Source organism: Patiria miniata, unplaced genomic scaffold, assembly GCF_015706575.1.
Source record: "Patiria miniata isolate m_02_andy unplaced genomic scaffold, ASM1570657v1 HiC_scaffold_3, whole genome shotgun sequence".
In the NCBI taxonomy this organism is placed as follows: domain Eukaryota; kingdom Metazoa; phylum Echinodermata; class Asteroidea; order Valvatida; family Asterinidae; genus Patiria; species Patiria miniata.
Genome location: NW_024037069.1, coordinates 5,109,007 through 5,132,644, shown reverse-complemented (window position 1 = coordinate 5,132,644; position 23,638 = coordinate 5,109,007). Strand labels below are relative to the sequence as shown.

The 23,638-nt window shown below is 40.8% G+C and overlaps 1 protein-coding gene across 2 annotated transcripts in view; it reads left to right on the top strand.

Annotated features, from left to right (window-relative positions):
* The window catches only part of LOC119737865 (integrator complex subunit 3-like), a 46,891-nt gene extending 25,449 nt beyond the window's left edge, over window positions 1–21,442 (top strand). Inside the window, exons 21-32 of one of the 2 annotated variants that reach the window (XM_038212495.1) lie at window positions 860–979; window positions 1,782–1,878; window positions 2,613–2,672; window positions 3,792–3,860; window positions 4,542–4,617; window positions 5,782–5,895; window positions 7,009–7,057; window positions 14,609–14,779; window positions 16,060–16,154; window positions 17,742–17,814; window positions 18,798–18,951; window positions 20,213–21,442. In XM_038212495.1, coding sequence (XP_038068423.1) covers window positions 860–979; window positions 1,782–1,878; window positions 2,613–2,672; window positions 3,792–3,860; window positions 4,542–4,617; window positions 5,782–5,895; window positions 7,009–7,057; window positions 14,609–14,779; window positions 16,060–16,154; window positions 17,742–17,814; window positions 18,798–18,951; window positions 20,213–20,296 — 1,162 coding nt within the window. In that variant the 3' untranslated portion in view covers window positions 20,297–21,442. Of the gene's footprint in view, window positions 1–859; window positions 980–1,778; window positions 1,879–2,612; window positions 2,673–3,791; window positions 3,861–4,541; window positions 4,618–5,781; window positions 5,896–7,008; window positions 7,058–14,608; window positions 14,780–16,059; window positions 16,155–17,741; window positions 17,815–18,797; window positions 18,952–20,212 lie in introns of both variants that reach the window. The other variant, XM_038212494.1, reaches the window with a different exon arrangement.
* Window positions 21,443–23,638: the final 2,196 nt, after the last annotated feature.

Genomic DNA, 23,638 nt, shown 5'->3' with positions numbered 1-23,638 from the left:
GGGGTGAAATTGACGGCGCGAAACAGCTGACAGGAATGATCCGATTATTGAGAGGGTCGGGACGCGAAGAGGCTTTGACGCCCTAAAATGAGACATGGAAGGGGGAGGGGTGGGGGAGGGGGTTGGAAAAAGGAAACGTTGATTTGAAGTCACATTTTGGTGTCTATTGTGGTTTTCTGTTTTGAAGATGATACAGGAAATGTTAGGAAGTGCAAGTTTATTTTTTTCAATTTTTAAAAACAAAGGACTGTTATAAGATTTGAGGCCTTGCATGGTGGGGTATCGGTATCGTTTCGGTTTGCGGTAACACCATGTGGTAATAACTACTGCTTTAAGATATTTAGTTCCGAAAAGAACTTGTCCTGCTTATTATCAACTTTCGCTAAGTAGTTTTTGTTCTGATAAGAACAGTCCTGCTTTAAGTACTAAACCAAAAAGACAAGTTCTTTTGGAACTTAAAGCAGGACTGTTCTTTTCAGAACAAAAACTACTTAGCGAATGTTGATAATAAGCAGGACAAGTTCTTTTCAGAACTAAATATCATCTAAGCAGTAGTTATTACCACATTGTGTTACCGCAAACCGAAACGATACCAAAGGGCTGTTGTGGAGCGATGTGGTCCAATGGGTACGGTGTTTAACTCATGTGCCTAGGTGCGTGGGTTCGAACCCTGACGGGGAACATGGTGCTAGTGTTCTTGGGCAAGACACTTTACCACAATTGCCTTTTTTCACCCACAAGTATAAATTCACCATGGCCGAGCATATTTCTGTAATGGTTAAGGTGCTGTACTTGTAGTCAGGTGGTCCATGGTTCGAGTCCCACCTATTCACCGCTCGCCATGTTGTTCTTTCGACAGGAATCTGAGCGCGGACGCTGAGCAGGATTCGTGTCCGTTACAGCTCCTAACGTTAGTCTGCATGATGTACGAGAAACAAATCCAGATCGGCTATAACCTACTCTATTTCTTACATGCAAGGTAATAATTTATCCCCAAGAATTTTTGTTTTTGCTAGTCAAGAAATGGTAATCCTGTGCTTAGGCAGTATTAAACCCTATGTCTAAGACTGATTAGAGTCTGGAATGCTGATAATTACCCGAGGCGTATCTTCCCATTCATAAATACCATTTCGGTAAAAATATCCAACTTTTCAGTCTAAAAGTCAAAACAAGTCAAAATAAAAAAAAAAATCAATGATGTTCAACAATTTTACTGTTGTTTTTTTTTTAAACACCCCTCTGTATAATGGAGTGTCCAGCTCGCGAAGAAGAGGTGAACAACTCCTTTTATAGAGATTGGCGCGTGCGTCGCGCGTACTGCATGATGTCGCGCAGAATGCACCTGGGGCGTTGCATTGTGAATTGAGGACTATGCAATACTGACTCACTGGTAGTATTGCGCATGCCTACGTGAACGATTGTGAACGTTCAACCATTATAAGATGGAATTTGTTGCGTCGGGGTGATATAAATCAAATTAGGTTTTTTGCCCTTCCCTGACGTTTAAACACTGAATACTCCGTGTGTTACCTTCCGAGTGAAAGTGGGAAAAAACGTTCAACCAATAAAACTGTAAAGGCACTGGATTTCATATGAGTCCAAATTTCATGTGACACTGGAAAAGTGTTTAAGACCAGCCAGCCATGTCTTTATCATCCGTTTAAGACCGACCACGTGACAGGCTCTCGACCAATGGGAATGGGTAAACTGTCTTAGGTATTTATGAATGGGCGTTAAAAACCTGTCACTGATTTGATACATTTTTTTCGTAACACCAGCAGCAGCAAACAGGGAGAAAGGCGGCTACATATGTACGAGGAAGTCTGCAGAAACACCGGCATCGGTGACCTCACGTCCTGTCTAGTCCGAGACTTCAAGGTAAGATTACACAAGCATTTAACCCTGACCTCAGTGATACTGCATGACACCACATGAATGCAGCGGCCTCGTGGCCTGTGGGTAATTCTGCAGGTTGTGGGATCGAGTCCAGCCTGGGGTCATGGTGCGTGTGCCCTTGGGCAAGGCACTTTGTCAATCATTGCTTCTCCCCACCCAGGAGTAAATGGGTACCTGTGAGGGCAGAGATTGTTATTGTGATTGATTGTAGCTGCTTTGTACTGAAATGGTTGCACCGAGCTGTATACTCCCCAGGGAGCTGAGATTGTCTTTGGAATGTTTCATTGACCTAATGAGCAGGGTAATAATGATGTAGCGCCTTGAGCACCAATATTAGTGGACACGTGCGCTTTATAAAACTCATATTATTATTTATGTTTGGTTTATCCCACTCATAGGGAAAACTTACGCATATGGCTCATTCTATACATTTGGGGTCCACTTTTTTTTCTGTCCCTGTTACATCTGACATTTATAATTTTATAATTCTGATGCACTCCTTAATGCAGTCATCCTCCAAGAGTGATTATGAATAGCAAACTACCTACACAACGAATACAAATTGTTTGAAGTCATTCTTAATGATACATGAATGGCAAACAACAAAGTATTGACAGGAACAAATTGTCACATTTTGGACCCAAACTTTTCTGGATGACCACCCATATCACATCTTAAAAAAATAATGTTCAATTGTGTCTTTTTTCACCGAACAGGCTTGTGCTGAAGAAGATGTTAGATTGATGTGTTATCTTGTTTCCCCGGTCTACACAATGGTAAGTCTGGTCAGAAACCCCCCCCCCCCCCCCACAATAAAAATCCTGAAACTCTCTAAAACCCCAGTCACGCATTTATGGTTTGGACCTATGGATCTCAACAGTTTTAAATTTGTGATAAAACCGTGGGAGTACCGTATTCATCCTTAGTACCTCCGTGATTATCTGTCATTTTCCTTGGGTATTTGTGGAGGGGCTACGGAAGTTTGAAACTGTTCGAAACTTCCGTGGTAAACATCACGGAAATCCATCCGTAGTGCAACCGCGGGACAACTGTACTAAGTCGTAGTGTTACTCGTGGCTATTTGTACATATTCTTGGAGATTTGTTTCTCATTCATTGTTGAAATTTGCTACAAATGTCCTATGGATATGCCCGGATATGCTAGGATTCTGCTAAGGTTGTACTACACTTAATTCGTAGGAGAACCTTGGTCATCCGTGACCCAATCGCAGACAACCGTGGCATTAATGTCATTATTCTTAGTAATACCGTCGATATTCTTCACCAGTTTGTCCATATTCTTGACAAACCTCGATGTAATCGACAGTTGTTGCCATCCGTCCTGAATCCGTAGTGCATTCTTAGAAAGTCGATTTCTCCACGAATCTCTACAGTTCATCGTGATTGGTTGATTTTTAGTAAACCGTGTATATTAGTAGCTCAAACTGTTATGTGTGACTTGGGCTATACAGCGGATTTAGTGTCTGATAACGGCCAGCGTGTTGTTTACCTACTGACCTGAGATGTAGGGGTCAAGTTTGAGTATCCACTCGTGGACAAAAACAAGCACTATACGTTCTGTGTGATCGGTTGGCCAATCAGGCGACAGGAAAGCTACATCAGCTAGCACATAGCAACCAATCAGCTTTCAGAATCACAGAAGGTGTTGCCTCCCCTCATTTACACGTGTGATATAAGGACAGGTCACCAGTCTACTCAAGGCCATATATTCCCTTCCGTGAAACAAAAAATTATTTGAATTTTCTCAGTAAAATTTAGAATTGAAGTGAATGCTGTTAAGACAGCACGTTTCTTTAGTCTGTTTTTTCGTATTCTTGCATTCTTCGAAATTTTGACGTAAAAGTTTTCGATCCTTTTTCGTTTTCTTTTTGTCAGTTTTGTGATGCAACTACGGAGAGTACCGATTTACTACACACGATAGTTTCATGCGTCGACTCGGCTCAGGTAACTAGTCTCCTGCAATTACTTGTCCGATGTAGACTTAGAAATTCTGACTTTCTTGTTTCCGCATCTCAAAATCTACCTTTGTTTGAAACAGACTCATTTGGCAAACAAAACGAGATGGATGAACGCTGCAAGTTGTGGCTTGCACGTATTTCGGTAACCCTTGGCGCGTTTAGTGCGCGCATGGGTGGCTAGTGCGTAAAGCACTCGCTTCTCACCAATGTGGCCCTGGTTCGTTCCTGTCTCGGACCATATGTGAGTAGAGTTGTGCGTTGGTTCTCTCCTGTGCCACGAGGGTTTTTCTCCGGGCCCTCCGGTTTTCCTCCCTCCGCAAAAATCAACACTTTCGATCTCTGGCTGTGCTCCGTGGTCAGACATGGGTCGCATGGCGGCTGCTTAAGACGTCTTTACATGCCTTTGACCCGACCACGTTGTAGCCGCGTCCTTCGCAATTCAGCTTCTCAGCTGCGAGTGATTAGCCCCAAATCATTATTGTACCACTGCGCGAATACCACCTGCGTGCAAACGTGGTTCTGCTTCAGTGACGGCTGCTTGTTGAGGTCCCCAAATGAGTCTATAACTTTATTTAATTCTCTCGGTCTCTTAAAAGTTCTGTTGTTTTTATTCTACCTTGATTACTTTTGATCTTGAGTTTCATCTTGACTTTTTTTGTCTTCGCAGTTGCAAGATCTGATCTGTGATGTCATGCAAGGCAACCTCATGATGTTTAAGAAGGAAAACATCGCAAAAGTCTTAGGTAAAACAAAATCTGAAAAAAAATCTGCTTGTTTCGAGTTGGTATACTTTCATTCTTTTTGTAACCTTTGCTCACACAGAAAATTCAGAAAATCCAACAGATTTGTTACTGACATCACAAACTGACACCCGGTGGCCCCTGAGTTTATTTCTAGAGGGGGGCAAAGCACATTTTCCCCCTGAAATCCCTGTACTTTTCAAGCATATTCTCAATTTATCATTTTTCAAGGGTGGGCAGGGACATTTGCCCCCCCCCCAACCCATTAAATTAACAGCAATATGACTTTTTTTATTTCTTTTTTCCCCCTTTTTTTTTTTCTCCTGCTTTTCCAAGGGGGGGAGCAAGCGCCCCCCTTCCCCCCCCCCCCCCCCTCGCGATGCCCATTGCATCATTAGCAACGAGTCATTTTGGTTTTCATGAACTGACATGGAAGTCAAGAGTCATTCCTTTTGTTTTCACAAACTGAAACCGTCGTAATTATTGGATTTCCAATTTAAGCATCTCTTAATGTCGAGATTGCGTTTCACAAGTTAAAGGTATAGTCCATCATTTGTAATTTGTGCATTTTGTTCGTTTGAAGCAACAAAAGTGCTCAAAATCTAAAGAAGGGTGCTGAACAACCAACCTGATGAAGTTTCAGCTCAGCTTCAGCTGTATATTTCGAGAAAAACAACATTCTAGGATCTCAATTTCAAATCAAAAGTTGCTGAATCATGTTTTGAATTGGGCCATGAATTCAGCGTCCGAGACACGTTCTCACTGAGCCGATTGCAGCTACGCGATGTCGCGCACCGATCCGACGAATTATAGCAACCGCGCGTGCGTTTGCGTTGTGTCAACGCTTGCGCGCGCTTCGCCGAATAAAAAAAACGAACTACTAACGCAAATTTCCAACGGTGCTTCTTAAGACGCACCTTTGGAAAGGCCTTCTTTCGTTGATTTCTTCGAAATGACAGCTTGCCAGAAAGGGAGTTTTGCTTTCACAGGGAGTTTAGTCCACTTACTATCTTTCAACCAAGTATGTTTCTCAACAATGATTACGCCAGTTACTTTTGGGATAGCTGCAAATGATGGACTCTGGCTTTAACAGGTTTTTACCTTAAATGATTCTATTTCCCACAAGTACATGGATGGAGTGAACTCATTTTTTTATTTAATTTTCAGAAGCGACGTTAGAATGGGAAACGTTTGAGCAGTACTGCGTGTGGCAGATTCTCCTAGCCCACGATCTTGACGTGGATCAATTCGTGGCGGTCATTCCAAAACTCACATACAAAGGTTTGTTTTAAAATGTTCTCTCATAATCCTTATAGGCCCAGTGAGCAGGGGTAATAATTTGGTACCGCGCCATGGCATCCTGTTTGGTCGATATGTGCGCTATACATATCGATACAACCACAAAATTTTGGGGACATTTTAGCATCATAAGTTATACATTTGGGAGACATGTGGAATTAGGGAGACATTTCAATGTCTTCCTAATGCCTTAGCCCCTATTTAGAGGCAAAATTATTTTGTTGTCGCAAATGGGCTAGATCGATTGCTCGTGGTCCAATTAGTAAAAATATCGAAATTCATACAACAGTCCTATAGTAGCTTGTAACAATACAGCCAACCACCATCGTGTGAAGACATATGCGCCCGTATGCAACACTGCTGCTATGCAGGGCGTGCATACAGCGCGTAAGTCTTCACACGATATGTTCGTACTGAATGTTTACGACGAAAGCGTGGATATTTCTGTGGTTTTATTTTCTGTAACCACATCGCCCATGGACATATTTACCTTTTCTAAACCGAGCATCTTTGTAATTCTGGACTCAAGGAATATTTAACGAACTTCCAGCTTCCTCCGTCAGTAAAAAATATGAGAAAAAAATTGTTGTAATTTTGTTCGCTATGGCAGCAGAAGTTCATACCCTGGACGTCAGTCATAATGCAAAGAAGACGTCCCCCAACCTAGGCTAGGATGATAATAACAATGCATATTGAAGAGACAGGGTACCATGCATGAGCTAAAATATGGCCCTTGAACATGAACACAAAAAGTCCGGGGAAAAAAAAAACGAAAGAAAAGTCACAACATTTGGAGCATTTTAACTGTTTATTTCATTAAAAAAGTATTTATTAATGGGCTCCGTCCATTAACAGCGGCCATCCCCCAACCCGGTCATTACCACGCAGTGAAGACCTAGTCCTCACACTGTTATTCCCCAATTAATATAAAAGTGATTTCTTAATAATAATGGGCATTGCACATTTGCCTCAATTTGTTATGGGAATCTTATTAGGGCAGTGATATATTTCTTCTTTTCCATTAAATTGAATTTTGAGTATTTTCAGTATTTTCAGTATGCTACAATATAGAAAGTATTATTTTTTATTCTACAGAACACCCCGAAGCCATGGCAAGTTTACTCCTCATGTTGAAGCTAGAAAGGTGAGTGAAAATTTCTTGAAAAATCAAAACATTTGGTAGCTGTCTACCCCAGCAGCAATTTTTCAGCAAAGAATTTTGACTTGGGGCTTCAGAAGTTGTCTAGCTACCAGAAACTTACTTCGAATTTGGGACACAGTCGAATCGTTAGAAGGGTCCTTTAAGGCAACCTCGTCCCCAGTGCCTACTTTATTTCCAACCTCGTTTCCAATAGTAAGCCCTGAATAGGAAACTTTCTTCCTGTATCCTGATTCGATACTGCAATTGGCTAGTAATGGATTTATATCGTGTAGTTGGTGTTGTAATTTCAACGTGTATTACGTGTTTTCATGATCATTGCAATAATAACGTCCACGCCTGCTCAAAAGTACTCCTTTCCATTCCAAATTTCTCATATTAACATGAAACGTGATACTGCATATTGGCGGGATAAGATTGTACCATTTTAACTTTGAAAACAATCATGTTTTTGTAACTCACACCGCAACAAATTGATGCGGGTTTTACCCCCATGTAGAAACAAACGGTAATGTAACGCACGTGCAGGCACCAGACTATTCCTCTTTTGCATACGTGTTCAAACTGTTTGCACATGCAATTGATCCAATACCAGGGTGAGAGAGCAGGTAGTGGTGGGTGCGTACTGCTCAACACCCTGGGGACGAGGTTGCTTAATCAAGGTTTTAGGGTGTGGCTGTCGAGACTGGGCGTGGCATATCGGGCGGGGCATAATGGGCAGGCTCCGATCTTCGTCCCGTGGGCATATTTGAGTCTAATTGAGCCATCAATCATCTACCTCATATTGCGTCTCACGTCATGTCACACATAACTTTTGTCCGTTGTTATGAGGTAAAGCAGTTCTTCGTCTTTTGTGCATGCTTAATGTTTAAAAAAGTGCTCAAATTTGTGTTCAAAGGGAACATTCAACATTTGCAAACATCAAAAAACAAAACTACCAGATGATTATGAAATACCTAACTGGACTAATCCTGTAAAATCGTGGCACCTGGTGTGTTGTCATATTCAAGAAAAGTGGTATTTTTGTATTACCGTAATTTTCGGAATATAAGCCGCACGGCGTATAAGCCGCAGCACGCAAAAATCTGCAAATTGAGATTTGAAGTCGGCGTATAAGCCGCACCGGCGTATAAGCCGCACCTACGGCAGCGGTTTCAATTTTGTAAGGCCTCCAAATTCTAGCCAAAATGCTCTGAACCAGTTCCATTTACACTACAGAAGCTATAAAAAGGGCCACAAAAGTTGTATCAAATCATTTACAATCGATACTCTCACAAACAAATGTGGAAATTGATGATGAGAAATAAACACCGGGAATTGCTGCCGGCTGCCCCGTCTGGTCCCCGGCCGTAAAAGTTAATACATCGCCCGGCTATGACAACATTTTCCTGCTGCACGTGAGAGAGTATGCAACCCACCGTGATTTTCCCCCATTGCGTGTGTTGTCTGACTGGAGCGCTACGTACAAATCTTGCTTTGTGGCAACAGATGCTGATTTGTTTTGCCCTAAAAATATACAGGTCCGTTTTTATCTCAAAACTTATCAAATTTTTGTGATAACTAACGAGCAGTATTCAAGTTTCGATCGTAACTTTCTTCGAAAATAGTCAAAGCGATGCTGCCATTTTCATGGACGAATCCATTAATTTTGTAAGGGGTGATATAGTCCCTGTTTTGAGGTTAACATCGTTTCTTGAATACATTTCAAGTACAAAAATTATATTTTGACGTTGAACAACTGATTATCGAATAAAGAAATGTTTCAAACACCATAAAAAGAATTAGTCGTCTTTTTTTCTTTTTTTAAACAGCGGAAATGTTGGTAATTATTGTTTCCAAGATAGTACACCCCTATATTACCTCAAATGGTGTGGTCCGCTAGGGAAAGCATGCTGCATGCAGCATATATATACAGCACTAGAATCACGTACAGCTTGTTGCAAGCGTCGATCGAAGACAGCTTTCACCGTACTTTTTACCGCTCGGCACCTTTACGTGGCATGTGGTTTCGGTTCGTTAATGACTTTCTTAATTGATAATTCATTTCAGCAACATATCTCTTCTTATACCAGTACATTAAATACACATGTGAATTTCATTTTTATTCTTCAAGGCTCGGCGTATAAGCCGCCCTGTGTATAAGCCGCAGTAAACATTTTCATGGGCAAAATCAACGTATAAGCCGCGGCTTATATTCCGAAAATTACGGTAACTTCAACGCTGGTCGGCCGACCAGCGTTGAAAAAAACTGGCTTTTTTCAAATACTGCCCCCAGTATACCATATTTAGTTAGTCAGCATTTTGTTTTTCATCCATTACATACCTACATGTACAAATGGGTTCAAGCTAGCTAGACTGGTTCCCTGACCTTACGATTCCCCGACGTCTATCAATTGCTCCGTTCATCATAAGTGGGGTCAGGGAACCAGACCACAGAAACATTATTATTTTTCTTGGTTTTTCCAGCATCTACGAACACAAAACTTCCAAGAAGTCAGTGTTACAATATTTCCTTTGCAATAATAACCCCAAAATCCATCCATTTTTGAAAATTACAGCAAAAGCAAATGTTGTATAATTACCTTTAAAAAAGTGGCAAGAAGTGTTGATGAAATACCAGAAACAAATTTTCATTTCCCCTTCGCTTTATGTTGACAACCCTAAAATATACAGTATGTGTTAGGAGGGTAGTATAAAGATAACTAATGACAACATACAATCTTATTTTTCTGTATCGAGGTTAAATTACCCGACAAAAATTGTGGTTTTGTTTTTTTCTTATTTCTACATTCAACATGGGAAATGGTCCTTTGCACATTGAAATCAAATCAAAGTCATCGTCCTAAAAGCTAATTTTGGATAAGAGTTTCATTTTTGGGTGTAATTAGTTTAATCTTGGGTATCGGCCTTTTCTGATGTAATAGTGATATAGTGTTGTTGCTCAGTTATGTCCGAGAGTGAGTTAGAAAAACTTTACAGCCTCAGAATTTAGAAACTTCTGCTTATTATAATGCAGACAACATTTTTGTTAATGTGACAAATCAATAAACAAGTGCGAGTGCACAATAAGCTCTGGCCGTCTTGCATGAAAGTCTTGCGTGAAAGTCTTGCAGAAAATCTATCAAAATGATCCCTGCCAGAGTTTAAAAATGCGACACCCAAAAATGCGACACCGATGGCACGTATGGAACACCATACTTCAGATGTATACCTAGACTTATAGCGATTTGTGATAAATACCACGTGACTTGATTTTTGTTCTTTGTTTTTTTAAATTAAAATTTGGTATTTAGATTTTGTGGGAAACATATATTTTGGTCAATTTTCGGGGACAGACATAATATGCAAAATATATGCGCATCGATCGAAACAAAATCGCTATTCCGAAACTGTCAGTGACAGAGCATTGTATGACCATGGCATGGCATTTGGTCAATTAGTCAATTATTTTTGGTCAATTTTTGGGGACAGACAGACAGACAGACAGACAGACAGACAGACAGACAGACAGACAGACAGACAGACAGACAGATGGACCGACACCAAGTGACATATATAGAAGCTCCTGCCAGAGCTTAAAGAGGTTGTGGAATGCTCGAAGACATTTCCGTCATTTTTCGGGTATATGTAGCCTATGGTGTGATGAAATAAAAACGACTATTGTGTCTGTCATGAAATGAGTACAAAAGGTACTTTTGAGAGCTGTTTTTCAGGTCCTGTTTCGACCCGAACGTGCAATTTGTGTAAAAGTCGTCGTTGGGGGCAGCAAACAAAACATAGTAAATCATGACGTAATAAACAGGACTCCCGATGCAGCGTAGTATAAACGAGTCCTGTTTATTACGTCACGATTTTTCTCATTTTACGAAGAACCCGACGACTGTTGATTTCAATTATGCGCTCGCCGACCAACAAATTACTCGATGAATTTGAGTTTTATAAACATATAAACGCACATTACAAAAGAATGGGACTTTGTCATTATGATATATATGGGTCTACTCTACAATAATAAAAAAAAAAAACGACTTTCAGCATTCCTCAACCTCTTTAAAAAATTGAAGCCTCAAAAGTAAATTAGAAAGCGCCCTCTGGCTGAAATCATCTCTTTTTTATGAGCGTGCAAAAATCAAAACAACAAAGATTCTGGTATGACACTAGCAAGCAATGGGAAGTTCAAGTCATGGCACCAACCGGCGCAAGGTGTTAATTCCCTGCTGGTGCAACCCCGGGGGGGGGGATGGGGGGGGGGGGACGTGACATACACCATCATGTTCTTAACACCTCAGTTGCGAGTCCGAAACCAGACCACCTGTGCGAACTGTCTGGGGCTCGTTAGAACCCCGATTTGAACCATGACCCATGTGTACAGAATAAATTTGATAGCCGTTTCCTGTACTTCAAGATTTATTGGTCGCGTTGAGGTGGAACAGATTATCAGAGGGAGGTGGGGGAATTCCTCGCCTGATTAGAATCAAGACAAAACAGTGATCGTGCGATTATTGTGACAAAGGGATTTTATAAAAAGCTTAAGGTGGTGGATAATTTTGATAGTAGGGTTCATCGAGGTCGGGCAAGGGCAGATCCAGAACACAATTATTTCTGGGGGGGGGGGGGGGCCAAAAAAGTTGGTCCCCATAAAGTGGGTCAAAAAAAATGATTGGATTTTAGATGCTCTGTTGTGCGATCTGAGGCAATTTCTGACCACTTAAACCAAATTATTTTGATGAAAAGGTGTTGGTGTACGCAGTGCCTACCTTTATTGCGACGTCACTTAAAAAAAAAATGGGTTCGTTTTGGGGAAGGGGGGGGGGGGCATGGCCATAGGACCGACGCCTCATAAGTCCGACGCCTCATCGCTCCGATGCCTCATAGCTCCAACGTCTCGTTAGTCCGACAACTTAAACGCCTCGTTTTTCCGACGTCGGACTTATGAGGCGTCGGACTTATGAGGTGGAATAAATGAATTTTATGCCTCATAAGTCCGACGCCTCATAAGTCCGAAATTTCAGACTTATGAGGCGTCGGACCTATGAGGCGTCGGACTTATGATACGGCCCCTGTTTGAGCACTCACTGGACGAATTTCGTTTGAACTGGGTCGTACATTGATCATTGCAGTATTTATACCCACAATGCCTTGCAAGCATGTATTTCCTTCACAGAGTTTTGTGAGCGATTTGAAACCACCAGTGGCATTGGATGGGTGGTTGGAACGCGCTAAACCCAAAACAGTTACTGTATTTTTGTACAACTTTTAAAACTTTACAAATCATTTCAGAAACTTTCCCAATGCCTTGAAACTCTCAGAACTTCATAAATCGATATAATATATGTTTTGAAATTGTGACTGACCCCCCCCCCCCCCCCCCCCGAACAAAATTTGACATAGAATTGTTTCGTTGGTAACACAATCCAGGAAAAAGTACCGACGTCTGTGATCTGCCTCGAAAACTAATCAGGTCATTCATTCTGTCTCTGTTGTTTGTCAAAAGATGAAAACCGTTTTCCTAAAAAAATATTTGACAATATCATTTGTGGTTTGGCCGATCGGATGAGAAATATTTCCTCCGCATTTGCTTGACCTTTTCAAGTATCCGCACGGGGGCTTACAAAGGACAAAAGTTGGGTCAAACGGACCCCAAAATTTTAGAATAACTTGTTGTTCCCCTCGATTTTGTTCAAGGTGGCACATGTCCTCCGTCTGTTGGCCCCTTTTCCTTCCCCAGAACTAACTTATCCCACGTCACGGGGCTTACAAAGGGCAAAAGTTGGGGTCAAACAGACCCCAAAATTTTCGAATAACTTGTTGTTCCCCTGATTTTTGTCCAAGGTGGCACATGCCCTCCGTCTGCTGGCCCCTTTTCCTTCCCCAGAACTAACTTATCCCACGTCACGGTGCTTACAAAGGGCAAAAGTTGGGGTCAAACGGGCCCCAAAATTTTAGAATAACTTGTTGTTCCCTCGTTTTTGCCCAAGGTGGCACATGTCCTCCGTCTGTTGGCCCCTTTTCCTTCCACAGGACTAACTTATCCCGCATCACGCTTCCTCTGTTTGTAATAAAATGGAGGAAGTCGATATAATTTCATTAATGAGAAACGTGAACTTGTGACGAGCGAACTTTTTCCCGCCTGGCGTCTTGCGTTTATCAGTTTAGTTAACTGTGTTGGTATATCTCAGCTGTTGAAGATTGAATTTACCCCCAGAAAAGCCTTTAAGACTCTGTCTGTTACAAGAAGAAGGGGGGAAAACCCTAAAATACTCAGGGGTCTCTTCGAGATCGTCTGTCATGTCTGTCATGTCTGTGCTGTTCCATTGTTATCGGTTAAAGGGGCATTATGGCCTGAAATTCCTGAAAGTTTTATGTTTTGGACGGTTTATTTATCAAAGCTCTGCGTGAAAGGACACTAACCTAGGTGTTACCCTTGCTGTTGAAAACTCCTGAGCTGAGAGACCATTGACCTAAAATATCTGCTTCATTTGAAGCATTTCTTTGTTCTTCAGTGTATAGGATATATTGAATAGTCATTCAATATTTAAAAGTCGAACTTTGGGTGGGTGGGTGGGTCAAAACAATTTCAAAAAAAATATCCAAATTTTTAAGCATTGACTATTCTGAATCGCCCCTTACATCCGGGTTTCATTTGCAACCATCTTCCGTTGAAGATCGATTCTCGTTTTTTTGGTGGTTTTTTTTAATAATTGCTAGATCTGGCTATTAGAATAACATGCAGGCATGCAACTTTTCCTCGGATCAGCTGATTTCCTTTTTTCTCACTTCAAACTTATGCCATTACAAATTGAAAAATACTGTACAAAGTCTTGTAAAGATTGGAGTTTCCTCTTTTTTTTTGTTACTTCTAAGTTGCATGCCTGAACATGACACCCACCAGGTTGTTTACTGTTAGAAAGTTCTTTTTCTGCTCAATCTTTTTATATTAAATCCTCACAGCCTGCTTTTTTGGACCTTACCACTTCACATTTTGTCAGATCAGCTCACATATTTTAAACTGTATTTTTCAAAAACCTGCTCCTAGTTTTTCATATTTAGTTATTCCGGATTTTCTTTGCAATTGATTACACACCTGTGAAGGGGTACAAGCCTGCTAGACTGATTCTCTGACCTTACAATTCCCCAAAGTCTATAAATTGCTCTGTTTCATCTTAAGTGGGGTCAGGGAACCAGACTACAAGAACATGATTGGTTTTCTTGGTTTTTCCAGAATCTACAAGTCAGTTTAACAATATTTGCTATAACATGCTAATCCTCCAAATCCATTCATTTCTGAAAATTGCAGCAAAAGCAAATGTTGTACATTCCCTTTAATGTGATGGCCGGTATAACTTTCGAGCAAAAGCGAATGCGAGACATCATGACAGGTTTTAATGCTGCAAATTTGCAAGAGTGGAACACAGTTCAACTCCGGTGAATTTTACAGCGAATGTCTAGTGATATCTAATTCACATTCCATGAACAAACTCAATAATTCCATGGACAAAGTTTAAGAGATCTGCTGTTCGTTCGTCTTCTCTTCAGAATATCCCTTGATCTGTTGAAACCGTTGATGTTGCGGCCGTGTAAGGACGGCGATAGGTTCGTGTCCTCCATCCTGAGCTACTGGGCCGTTCAGGACGAGCAGCATCTCGCCGACTTCATCAAGACGTTACTAGTCCGAGCTACAACCTCCGCCAAGCGATTACGACAAAGGTGAAGATTTGTCGTCTTTGTGTCTCTTAAAACGGGAGCTGATAACAAACAGCTGAGTTGCAAAATCAAACAAAGATGCAGCTTCAATTTTGTGGGTTTTTTTGGTGGTTTTGTTTCATACGGCACGTCCCAATAAACATTGTGCGTGAAGAAGTCGCTGATTTGCTCAAAAGGTGGTCATACTAGCTTATCAAATGTTATATTATTTTAAAGCCTATGGTCTTGTTTATAAGTGGTGAAAACATCAAGAAAATCCATCAATGCAAACCAGAGATATCGTTGATTTTGTAAGGCTATATTATTTTCCTCCTGAACAATTAGAATCCTGTAGTTAAGCATGTTAACAAAGAACGTCAGAAGGGGCTATACAACGTTGACTCTCAAGTAATTTGCAATTAGAGCAGTTACCACATGCTTTTGAATAATCTCCTTCGATGAACAATCAAATAAATACCTCTAGCTATGCTGTTTCTTCTTTTATTTATTTACAAATGAAATCTTTTTACATAAAGGCCATGCAGTATTTCAAGCACTGCGTAACACATATCAAACCCAATAATAGGTTTAATACATGTACATGTACCAGCAAATTTATACTAAGTGTGGAAATTACGTTATGCAGGTCCAAAAATACATAGCCTTACCAAAACAAAGATATCTCTGTTTTGCATCATTGGATTTTCTTGATTTTTTTTACCAATTACAAACAAGACCATAGGCTTGAAAATGCTATGAAATTTGATTAGCTAGCCTGACCAACTTTTGAGAAAATCAGCGATTTCTTCATGCACAATGTTTATTGGGACACGCTGTGTAGTCACGTTTGCTGTTTCTTCTGATGGGTCAAATTTTTGGTAAAAGTCAACTTTGCAATGTACGTATATATATAGCCCTTTTCACACTGGAGCCTCTCAACCCAGGTTGAACTCAACCCTGGGTGAACCCATTGCTGCCCGGGTAGAGTTTTTAATTTTGCAACCCTGCATTCAACCCCGCATCGTTTCACACTTGTTTTGTACCTCAGTTACTGCTTTTTTAACCCTGGCGAGAGTTTTAACCCGGGTAAAAATCTCAACCCTGGTCTGGAGCAGGGTTGAGTTCAACCCGGGGCAAAATCAATCTCAGGGTTGACGCAGGGTTGAAAATTTTGAAGTGTGAAATGCTGCATGTTTTCAACCCCGCGTCAACCCTGAGATTTGTCTAGTCTGAATAGGCCTTAAGAAAAAACGTTTTTTGGGTGCAAATTTTGTTTCCAATTCACTCCATCTGTTTGATTTCAGACAAACGAGCAAGCCCTCCAACATCCCTTCACCTGACCAGATTCTTGGCCACCTAGAGGCACTACGGCAAACATCCGCCATCAGACAATCCATGTGTGAGTCATTATTATTGATTATGCTAATTAATATGCCAATTAAAAACAAATTGAATTAACCCTTTCCTTACCATGAGCGACTTTTGTCGACAAGAACTACCCCCCTGCTGATTCCCATGGGCGACTTTAGTCGACCAGGAAACCACACGCAGAACACCCTCAACACAGATATATTTACTACTTTTCAGAAAGGCGGCATGTTGATATGTTTGGCCGCCCATACATCAACCATATACCAGCTGAAAGAGTGTTTTCGGATCGTTCTAATGGTGTAGTTTATTCATAGTGTTTCCATTACAAAAAATTGAGAAAAGTGCTTCAGAAGTATCCACGCACAATTTGAGGTATGGAGTGCCATTTGGTCATGTGGTGAAATGGCTTGCAGTTTGATAAATGGAACCAGATGAACAAAAAGGCATAACTTTCCTATATTTGCACATATGGGCTTCATTTTTACATCGCATAAAAGAGCAAGTTTCAAGGAACAAACTTTACATACAACACCTATGATTCTAACCACTCCTTGGGTTGAAAAAAAGGTAGTTTTCCACTTGTGGTCATTTTGTTCACGCTCTAGTGATTTCCGCATGACTGAGCAATCAATTTGGTCCTGGGGAGAGCCAAGTCAATAAACAATGTGGTAATGAAAGGGTTAACCCTAACTCCCTAGGCCTTTTTGCTAGGATGTAGCCTCAATCCTGCAAAATCCTCCAATTGGCCTCATGGAAAAATAGCATATAGCCTCAATCCTGCAAATTCCTCCACTATTTCTTGAATATGGTCCGTGGAGCGGTGACCACTGCCTGAATCCTGCAAAATCCTGCAGCAGTGACTGTCAATATGTTGAGGCAGAGCCAGTGACATCCTGGAGCAGTACGGAGGATTTCAAGCATAATCCAGGCCTTATATTTATGCATGGCTGAGCAAAAAACAAAAGAAGGTCCGGCCCAAGACCTTGACAAAGTGCATCCTACGAAATCAGTAACGCACTTTTGCCATGTAACCTCAATCCTCCAAATTCCTCCACTTTGGCAAAGAGGATTTTGAAGGATTCAGGGCGGTTAGGGTTAAACCTATTACAACTACATGTGTGAAACAACATCGCTATTAGGCTTTACTATAAAGTGAATTCGGTGAACACAAAGAATTTGGACATATCTTGTGACATCAAGGAAATACGTTCGCTGATTACGATAGGGGCGGAAAAAACAGCGAAAAACCCTTTTGGGAGACTCAGACAACACGGGGAAAATCCTATCCGGCTCCTTATTAATATAGCAACCAAGTTTGTTAACTCAGTAGATCAGCACATATTTACATGTAGATTTGTATAACCAGTGAAGACAGCAAAAACAATACATATTTGCAGAAATATTACTGACTGAACGTTTTATGTAGCTCAGTTTTGAATGAGGTTAGAGAAGTCATGGTTCTCAACTGTACATGCAAATTGTTCCGTATTATTGTACCAGTTACAGCAAAGCTTGACGAATAATGATCTTTTTCGCTAACGGAATCTTCAGTGTCATGTCACTGGATTGCCTCTTTTCATGAATTTGATTATATTGATTTATTTTCTTCGTCCAGTTTTCAGTCAGGAGGCCGTGTTACTCGGACTACAGACAATACAGAGTGCATGCACCGACGCCCAGAAAATGAAGTAAGTCACTCAACATAGGAAAGAGTTGAAGGGCACCAGGGAAACTGTCAGTGTCCATTATGGTCTAGTTTCCTATACTGCTATTCCATTACTGTGCAGATTACAGACAAGCACCTGTCTATTTTCATTCAGGGTACCAGGGAAATACAATTGAGTAGATTTGCGAATGAGGCTTAACTTGTGCCAACAGTGAACCAATGAAACATCCCTGAGTGTTAGATGAATATTTGGACACCGTTTTTAATCTGGCTCCATGCTGTGTCCATTTCAGTCTAGTTTACTGTACTGTTTTACTCATTAATGTACAAATGCAAACAGGTGCCTGCCTATTTTTCTCCATGCCCAATTTTTTTGCCTTCATACATAATTAGTTCATTCATATTAGACTTTTTTTCAAATACTGCCCCCAATTTACCAAATTTAGTTAGTCCACATTTGGTTTACAACTGGTAACACATCCGTGAGCGGGTGCAATTCCCCGACATCTATAAATAGCTCCCTTTTGTCTGAAGTAGGGTCAGGGAACCAGGCTACAAGAACAGCATTGTATTTCTTGGTTTTTCCAGCATCTATGATCACAAAACTTTAAATAGGTCAGTGTAACAATATTTGCTGTAAAATCCTAACCCCTAAATCCGTCCGTTTCTGAAAATCACAGCAAAAGCAAATGTTGTATATTACCTTTCATACTGCCAAGATTTAAGTGGCTAAAGTTAGAGCAACACTCTTTGCTTTGGAGGCCGCAAACCTGTAAATATCAGAAACATCTGCTCCTAGACCGGCGCCTACAAGCATCGGGAGTTATCAATCATTCACTGCCGTTCCGTCATGAAAGACAAATTGCTAGAGTACGTGCCACATTGTGTGCCAATGCTTCACAAGGAAATAAAAATAGGCGAGGGTTTTTTTTTTTTTTGGTCATTAGCGCTGGGTGGGCAGAACACAACACTTATATCCTTCCCTTTTCTCCACCTCTTTTTCAGATATAGCGATCTGTTTGGGCTGATAGAGGATCTAGACGATATGACATCGCGGACGACGCGGAGTCGAGTCACGCGGAGGTCACCAGGTTCATCTAGCCCTAAGAACCGGAAGGCACCGCAGAATGACGTGGAATCATCCTCAGAATCAGATCAGGTCAGGATTTTTTTGTTTAACTCGGTGAATTTTTCTACTAGGATCGTATTCATTAGAACGTAAAAATATCTGCTGAAACTTTGCAGACATGCTTGCAGTTTTGGCGTAGTTATTTCCGCAGCAGTTGGTGTGGTTGTTAAAAAAGTTTTCACAATCCTGGTAATTTATTATGAAAAAGTGGAAATTTGGTTCTAGATTTTTACAGGCTTGTAGAGAAAAATGATTTTGTTCATAACAAAGTAGCTGGCTATTCAATCTGAATCCACAGAAATTGTTTGTAATAGTGATCGTTCGGTATAGCGATTTTAAGCTGCCGGTGCTCCGGTACTCACTTTTCAATAAATAGCCCCTTCAGAACTTCACCCTGCACGCCCTGGTAGTTACTGAAAGATGACTCTGAACACGTGCCGACTACTGAATTAAGTAATTACACAGTTTTTGAGCTTACTACCTACAGCAATGGGTGGCTTTCCCCTTCTATTCCTTGGTGAAATAACAGCAACTTGTCGCTCCTCTGTTGACATTTTCAGCACCAATGTTCAGTAAATTTTGTAATCAAAAGTCGGGAGCCAAGCACAATGTTCGGTATTGCGGTGTTCCTTATAGCGGTGTTCAGTATCCGCTCCATTCACAAGAATCCCCTCACCGGCAAAGAAAGTACAGTTGGGGGTGACCGACCGACGCCATCTTGCCTGACTGCAGTTTTGCTGCGACGCGCGGCCGTACCACTGCGTGTACATACATGTAGTACAAATCCCCCGGTGTACGTGCGTCACACACAAGGAACGTTGCACGTCAACCAGCTAATTCCCGCCCATGGGACGTCGTTGCTAGGTACAAGGGCGCCCTCTTTTGTTGGCGCATGGAGCCCATAGCGACGTTCCAGTGTACCATAATTTTTTCTAATTTCTTCAGGGTGGGTAGATATTTAGGAAACAAAGTGAATAAACAAACAAACATGTAAACAACAACAGAAAGGAGTGAATAAAATAAGTTTAGTAAATATTGAAGTCTCTCTTGGCAAGTTAAGCTCACCTAACCCATTGTTTCACTAAACCCTGAAAAAAAAGAAAGTTCTTGTCAAACCAACCGGTTAAACGCATAACAGCCGGCAACACTTGACGAGACATTAGTCAATATATACATCAGTGCGTCGTCCCTTAGGAAAGACGCTCAGGGAAATCAAAGATGTCAGTTCTGATAAACCTGATTTCTTTCTATTCTTCTTGATTTTTTTTTTCTTGTGGTTTCTTGTTCCCAGGACGACGATATCTCAAGCAGCAAACCTAAACCAGCGAAGAAGAGGAAAAAGTCCAACGCCCTAGGGGGATCTGACAGTGATTGAGATGCAACAAGCCCGACGTCATCACAAAAGATTATTTTTTTTAATGCGGATTTATCGACAACAGATGACATAAGTCACCGCGACGTACTCCGGAAAGACTTCCCCCAAAAGAAAAAGCACGACCGTTCCCCAAAAGGAAAAGACAAACCGTTCGCAGATTTGTTTCTGATCTGTCAGACAGAATGAAGATGGAAAGTTTTACGGCAATTGTTCCTGACATCCTCTGTCAACCGTCAATAAATCTTTTGTCGAAAGTTTAGAACGTCTCTCTTCGGCTCTGCGGATGTCTCATTCGTGAATTTTTTGTAACCTAATTTCCTGCTTTCGTTTTTTTTTTTTTCAAAGTGACCATCCGTGATTTTTCCTTCTCAACTTTTTTGTTTGGAATAATGACATATTCCAAACAATTAAATGAATTTGAAATCATTTTAGAATTTAACAGGATTTTTCAGTCTACATCAGCAAAACCATTTTTTTTTTTTGTCGGTTCTTTTCCCCATCAATACGAATATATTCCTCTTTCTCGTATCAGGATCAGTGAAATGTAACATGACGGTTACACTTCTTCCAAATGTTCATACTAAAAGAAAGTGACTACAATTTTATACTGAAAAAAAAAAAGGATTTTATCGTCAGTTTTGGAAGATGCCTTTTTTAGGCGGTATTGTCAACTTTTTGGAGGACTAAAATAATAGGCTTGTTCTACCCTCTTGGAACTGGGGTAGAACTTGCGGTCATTTTGTATACATAAATAAAATGAATTTTGTACATTGTGTAAAAATGTATATTTGTCGGTTAAGGAAAGAAAACTTCATGTGTTTATGCAATGGGAGATTAACCCCTATGTACAGTGTACATCTTTCGCCACAGTTGGTGTTGACATGAATAAGTTGTTACAAAAAAAAATCATACCTTTTTTGGTGAGAATTTGAACTTTCTTAAACCCGAACCTCCTGGGTCGTTTTGCTTGGAAACTTTTCTAAAACCTTCCAAAATTTAACAAACGTGGCATTTTTTGTGCGCTTAAACAAAATTGGTATCAAAATCAGATAAGGAAGGGTTGGGTTTAAGAACTTTAAAAAAAAAGTTGACCATGAACTACTTTTTAATGAAAACGGAAATAAAACTTTTCATCTTAACCCAGAATCTTTGATTCTATATGTATTAGGTTTTAATCTTGGCTGTGATTTCGTATTTACTTTATTGGGGGAGAAATTGTTTTATGTCCTTATAGGGAATATACAACATTTGCAAACATCAAAAGCAAAACTTTCAAATTATTGAGAAATACCTTACTGGACTGTTAGTGATTGACAGTCTAAAGCATCCTGTGAAATCATGGCACCTGGTGTGCTGTCACTTTAAAGAAAAGTAGTATTTTTGTATCAATTTCCAACGATGGTCGGCTGACCGGCGTTGGAGAAAATGGCTTTTTTTTTCAAATAGTGCCCCAGTTTAGCATATTTAGTTAGTTCGCATTTGTTTGCAATCGATTACCCAAGTATGACTGGTTCCCTGACCTTACAATTCCCCATCGTCAATAAATTGCTCCATTACATCTTAAGTGGGCCAGGGAACCAGACTACAGGAACATGGTTGTTTTTCTTGGTTTTCCAGCATCTACGAACACAAAACTTCAAACAAGTCAATGTAACAATATTTGCTATAAAATACCAACCCCCCACATCCACCAATTTCTGAAAATTACAGCAAATAGCAAATGTGGTATATTCCCTTTTAAATGTTGTTTCATTTAGAAAACATAATCTTAGATATTTGAATTTACGTGAATACTTGGTGCAACCGTGGATCACGTTCCTAATTTGCATGACAAAGACCTGGGCTTATTAACTTGTCAATTCAACTAGAATGATGAATGATAAAGTACCCATTCGTCAATGTGTTCACAATGTTGCCGTTCCCATAGAGACGTGTCTTTCAAGACGGTCTTAACTACATCTATGTGACAGGATGTATGAATTCATGTTGTCTGAATGTTCCAATTTTTTTACTATAATATGTGACGTGAGACCGAAACATTTCCTGCACAATGTCATTAAATGCCGGTTCGTTCTAACGCGCATGTAATCGGGCAATGAAAACAACTTCGACCAATCATGGCGTCAGAATTCGCTAGTCACCGCGGCGTGACTTATGAGGACTTACGACCAATCAAAAAGCTCGTTGTAAGGCTTTAACAGGTATGGTTATGTATCGAGTTTCGTGAATGGTCACCAGTTTGCTATATGTAATCGGGCAGTGAAAAACTTCGACCAATCACGGCCTTGGAATTCGCTAGTCACCGCGTGACTTACAACTGACTCACGACCAATCAAAAAGCTCGTTTCAAGGCCTTAACAGGTATCGGCTATGTATCGAGTTTTGTGAATGGCCACTAGTCGGGGACAGGAAATTCTGGGGTGACTTTTTGATTGTTTTGCTGCATGCGTTGAGTTTGGTTGGTAAGTTTCCTTGCAGATTTTCCCGCAAATAAGTGTAAAGAGGTTATTGATATGTAGGCCAAAAGAGGTTTTTTTATGCATGTTCTTTTTGTATTCTTGTGCCGTTCCTGTTTCAGTTTTGGAGTCAAATGTTTCGAACGTAAACAAATATTTTGTATTGGAAAGGAGGCTTCCGAATCGGAGTCAGGCTAGGACTGGTACTAGTCCGCCCTGATATTTGTTTTCGAATTTGATTGCGGGTTACCAGCGGCCCATATCAGCACCTCGCCAACAAGCCAAATTAACGGGACTTCCTTGAGACGAGGCTACGGGACCGTCTGGCCCGCTATCTGGAGCGACAGAGCAAGTGACGCTGGGCGTTAACGACTAGTCTCGTATCGAGGGCACTGATAGTGCCACCGGCTAAGAAGGCCACTCCCTGAAACCCAGGGACGCGAACGGGAGGGTGCGCCCTTCGAGATTACGTGTAGCCCGTGGTATCGTGAACGGCAGTGACACATCATGCGATGATGCAGTGCTCAAGGCGAAACTTACAAAGAAATACAAAGTTGTGCCAATACTCAACTGCATTATAATATTTGCCGATGAAATATCGTCTCTGTGTGGAGTTAAGGTCTTGAAAGCATATTCTGTCTATTGTCTGAACATCTGGAAATCCAAAGGCATCTTGAACAAGCAATGTTTTCTTTGGAACACTTTTTTACAAAAATTACCGAAACAGTTTAAAGGAGTGTAGCCTATGATACTACTACTCCATTTTACCTCTCAATTTTGCCTCGCATATTCAATTGGGGTGCTGTGGTCCAATGGTTACGGTGTTCGACTCGTGTGCCGTGGTACGGTACATGGGTTCGAATCCTGACCGTGGGAACATGGTACT